We start from the raw sequence: 5356 nt of genomic DNA on the forward strand, positions 1-5356 counted from the left end.
GATCCCAATGTAGTTATTATTTAGTCACAATCTCTTTTTTAGCGGCGCTAGCCGCTCTATACCTTTAGGTATAGAGCGGATCCTGCTCTATACCTGACTTTGTCCGTGTTCACCGTCAACGTTCTGATTGGTCAGACCCGCCAACGCTCTGATTGGTCAGACCCGTCGACGCTCTGATTGGTCAGACCCGTCGACGCTCTGATTGGTCAGACCCGTCGACGCTCTGATTGGTCAGACCCGTCGACGCTCTGATTGGTCAGACCCGTCAACAAAGTGATCGGTCAAGCTTCACGTGACACATGGCTATAAACACATTATAAACACATATCGATGACATAATGTATTCAAAGGCGCCGCTACCTTCACACAGGGTGTGATTTTTATACTTTTCATTGGTTCAATATCTATAAAACCCACAGACACACTTTCATGTTCAACATTAGGGAAAATAGCCAATCTACAAGCTCCCAACGTGCCGTGATGCATCAAGTTGTGAGCTTGTAGATTGGCTATTTTCGCTACTTTCGTTTGACACTTGTGTGAGAATTTACGAAAGAAAGAAAGAACCATTAAAAGTTGAAATATGGAGATACAAGGTTTCTGCCCAACAGCAACAATATGATCAAGTATTGATTGGTTGATTGAATACTATTAACCCAAAAATAGCAGATCTACAAGCTCATAGCGCAGCACTCGGTGCCGCGGTATGAGCTTGTAGATCTGCTATTTTTGAACAGCCAAAGACAACTAAAATGGCAGAGGTGCGCTTAAGCAATGTTAAAAGGATAACACAAAAACGCCTCAATGGCTTGTTTCCGTCGTGGTCCTCATGAATGTTTTGTGTCTCATTGGATTTGTCCTCTCAGGAAAGTCATGGAGCAGTGTGAGAACTTCAAGGACGACCCCATGGAGATCAACCCGGGTCAGGAGATGAACGGTGGGCGGGGCTAACGGTCCCACTCCCCCCCCCCACACACACACACGCGCGCATACACGCACACACACACACACACACACTCACACACACACACACACACACGCACACACAACTCAACAAGAGTCGCTTCCTGCTCCCATCAGCCCCGGCGGGCGCTCCACCCGGGCGGCGCTGTGTGTCGCAAAAGAGCAGAAAGCTGCTGGCTGTTTTTTCGGACGGAACGAAAAAAAGAAAAATTGCTTCGTAAAACACTTTAGAACATAATTACTGTATGTGGTGCATGGTGTTCACTTTCTGAGGTGTGTGCTTTCCTTTTTTTGGGGTGGGGTGGGGTGGGGGGGGGGGTGTGCGTGTGTGTGTGTGTGTGTGTGTGTGTGTGCGTGCGTGCGGGCGTCAGAGAGAGAGATCATGTTAAAAGACTTCATAAATCGCTCGGGTTTTCGAACCCTGCGCCTAAAACGGTAGCCACCGCTTAAAAACGACCCCCCCCACCTTGAACTGCAGCTGTTCGTGCAATGCATCATGGGTGATTGTCTTGCAAAACCACACGGTCGTAAGTGCTACCCTTCCACCCCAACCCACACCCCATCCACCCGCAGTTGGTCATTTTATTCACACGGCAGCCATTTTGCTCTGACGTCATACTCTGAGGATGAGCTTGGGTTAGGGCAGTGGTTCTCAACGTGGGGTCCAGGGACCCCCCTGGGGTTCTTTAGGGGGTTCCAGGGGGTCCCCAGCAAAATGCTTGATGGTTAGAAACCAAATGGCCCCTTGGGGGTCTGTAACTTAAATGAACACATTTTACAGTGTAGATTTGGGCCCACAATCTGACAAATGGTATTATTATTATTTAAATAATGTAAAAAAAAAATGCATGGTATTTTTTTATTGAACCCTTTGAAAAATGGGTTTTCATTGTGAAACCGATGAATAGGAACTTAAAGTGTACCACGTTAGTTCCATTGATACAAGCCGGAAACACAATCGATCGATTGATCATTCAAATTAGCATGCTAACATGCTAACAACAAGTAGGCCCTGATCCAGAAAAAGGTTGAGAACCACTGTAACCCATAACTCAGCCCCAAACTGGGGGTCCTTCAAATTGAAAAGGTCGGAAAGCAAAATGGCAGCCCGTGTCGAATGGGAGTTTTCAGTCGACGGAAACATCGCGTGTAACGCTCACAGCGGCGAAAAGAAGTCTTCCCGGATCTCGTGACTCAGTGAACTTTGCCGCCACGTAGCCGATCGGCAAGCTTGTAGATCGGCTACGTAGCGGCAAACGAATGACTCAATGAACATTGTTGTTACATAATGTAAATACATAATGTCTCGTCTCATTCTTTGTCCCGTGTGTCCTTTTTGAGTTTTTTTGTTTGTTTTGAAAACTATAAACTCGGGTGATTTTCTTTGTATTTAAATTAGTAACTAATTGTGGCCACCTCCTTTTTTTTGTGTGTGAATCTTTAAAAGCAGCGTTCTTCAAACTGTGGGGGCCCGCGGACCACCCTGCGGGCCCAACAGGAAGTTCTTGGCAATTGTGTTGTTTTGTTTTGTTTTGAAAAGGCCCGAAACATCATTAAACATTTTTTTTCATATTTATTCATGTGGCGCTGCTTTACTAGCTGGAATACTGCACCTGATAAACACTGAAGCGCACGCACACACACACACACACACACACACACACACACACACACACACACACACACACACACACACACACACACACACACACACACTGCACTGTCCTTCCCCGTCTAGATTCTGAAGCCAATCAATACAAAGATCCAAATGTAAGATAATTGGTTGTTTGTTGAGCCCCTTTCGACAGTAACCAATCATTCAACTTGCAAAGAGTCTAACGTCCCAACAGCCCATAGAGCAGAGGTTCCAAACCGCTTTTTCAATGGAGCCCCCCTTCTTACAAGCTGAGACCCCCCCCCCCCCCCCCCATGTGAGTATGCACGCACACACTGTATACAGTATATCTCTGCTGTCCGGCAGCAACCAGCTAACTCCAAAATGTTCATTTTTGAGGAAATGGCAAAAAAGTGGAGTTAGTAGGTTTTGTTCATCATTGATAAGAACAGCTGAATGGACCTCCAAGCTCACAATGAGGTTGGAGGTCAAAAGGGGGTGGAGTCAGCAAAACCAGCTAACTCTACCTCCCTTTGGTGGTGTTCAATAGCACTGATTTGTGGAAAAGAATGCGAAAGCGGAAAAAATGGAGTTAGCTGGTTTCTGCCGGACAGCAACGATATGTACTTTTCATACGACGGATAGCGAAAATAGCCGATCTACAAGCCGAGCTGGGGCTATATTAGATCAGCTATTTTTGCTATCTAAAAAAAACAATTGATATCTTTCACCATTTAATAATATAATGATTTACCAAAATAAGGATGCCAGGTTGAAAGTGGATGAAAGCAAGTTGATGATTTTGTGCAACATGTTAACAAAATATAAATGGTGCATTTCTATAGCGGCTTTACAATGTGCAATACTTTCATCCATTCACACAAACCCATTCACACACGGACGGTGGTGGAAACCATACAAGGCACCAACCTGCCACCCATTTCGGATGCTGTCAATGCACTGAATGGGACATTTTCACGTTTAATCAGACCATTGATTGGTGAGATACTGACCTACCGACGGGGCTCAGTATAGAGCAGGGGTTTTCAACCGGTGGTCCGCGGACCACTGGTGGTCCACGAAGGTATTGCAGGTGGTCCCTGGCCATGCATTCAGAATTAAAAACAAAGGGGGCAAAAAAGATTTTTTTTTTTTTTGCTTTTAGTACGTTTCAGGAGTTCTCGCTGTATGATGTGTGTGATATGAAATGTGAGCTTTCCATAATCACAGTAATCATATTCCATCATATTCAAGGGCTTTTGCCGAGAAAAGAGACAGACCCCAGTCACTTTCAAATTAGAGCACTGCAGAGGGCAGGTGTGTGTGTTTGTGTCCAGCTGACACTCGTTGACGCTCGTTAATGTTATAGGCATAATAGTCCATGAGCCAGAGCCCCAAAATTGAGTGGGCAAAACCAAACCTATATAAAATTGTTCATAGGGTCAGTACGAGTAAATAAATATATGATAACCTCTCCACAGGAGCCGCTTTTTCATGGTTATCACAGATTTTGTGATTTTCCCCATACGTACATGACAGGTGAAAAAATGACAACATTTAAAAAAGAGTTATCGTAATGAAACTTCCTGAGTTGATTACTGATTGTAAGTAATCAACTCAGGAAGTTCCATTATGATAACTCTTTTTTGGTTTGGTTTTGCCCACTCTTTCGGTAATGAAATCTTGTCTGGCTCATGGACTATAAAAGCAATTATGCTTCTGCACTGTCAAATAGGCCAACATCTAATCTAAGATTAGTGGGACTCACCATTGAGTCACTGGACTCACTTCATTGAAAACAAACAAAATCACTGTATGTTTTTAGATATTATGTTGATATTATAGCTATTGTATTTGATTAGATATGTGATGTTCCTGACAATTAGTTGACTTTTGGTGAAACAGCCCGCATATATCGGTATCGGTTGATATCGGTATTGGAAATTAGGAGTTGGACAATATCGGATATCGGGAAAACCACGCACAATAGTGATGGTCCCCAGGTTGCTCTTAGTCAGGATGGTGGTCCCTGGGTCAAAATCAGTTGAAAACCCCTGGTATAAAGTACAGTTTTGGACCGCGACGCGCCGCCTCAAGCGAACTGGAGCCACGAGAGGCACCACCGAGCGAGCGAGTTGCCAGGGGTTCAGTGTCTTGCTCAAGGACACTTTCGACACTAACCCAGAGGGAGCTAATGGGGATCGAACTGGGAACCTTCGGTTTCCTCAAGCGGCTGCTTTGTCTCCTAAGCCACTCAGACGTCAGATTTAAATAGAATCTCTGTTGACTCAGAGATGGACCTGAGGGCTTGTTTTGTTTGCAGACAGAACCAGAGACTCCCCCAGTGATTAACTCAACTCTGGGAGTGTACAAATGTAACCCAGGTAAATAATTTGGCCTCCACTCCTTGGGGTGTTTTCTGTGACTGCAGTTTCACATACGTAACACTTGTCCCCTGCATTTACCCATCCTATAACTAGGAGCAGGGAGCTGCCACTAATACAGCACGGTTAGGGTTTAAGAGTCTTTTTTTGTCACATTGCTGGGGCCTGGAATCGAACCCGGGTACTCCGGCCTCCCAGGCGGGCTCTCTAACCATTCAGCCATCTATTCACACTTCTGTTGAGGAGAATACCAGGATATCACCAGTTTCACCACCATCGCTGTGTTGTACCTGCAGTGGAAGTCCCGGACTCGCACCGAAGCCAAACGGGTTTGGTGGGATCTTGGCTCCTAGCTGTTGGCTATAAGGGAGCTATACTGTTGGTGACAGGAAAG

The 5356-nt window shown here is 45.2% G+C and overlaps 1 protein-coding gene across 1 annotated transcript in view; it reads left to right on the forward strand.

The window, feature by feature from the left end:
- Positions 1-2639, forward strand: part of zer1 (zyg-11 related, cell cycle regulator) — a 33883-nt gene extending 31244 nt beyond the window's left edge. Inside the window, exon 17 of the mRNA XM_084046912.1 lies at positions 867-2639. Coding sequence (XP_083903038.1) covers positions 867-951 — 85 coding nt within the window. The 3' untranslated portion in view covers positions 952-2639. The remainder of the gene's footprint in view (positions 1-866) is intronic.
- Positions 2640-5356: the final 2717 nt, after the last annotated feature.

The sequence above is a fragment of the Gymnoscopelus microlampas genome (genome assembly GCF_963454915.1).
Source record: "Gymnoscopelus microlampas genome assembly, chromosome: 21".
Taxonomy (NCBI): Eukaryota; Metazoa; Chordata; class Actinopteri; order Myctophiformes; family Myctophidae; genus Gymnoscopelus; species Gymnoscopelus microlampas.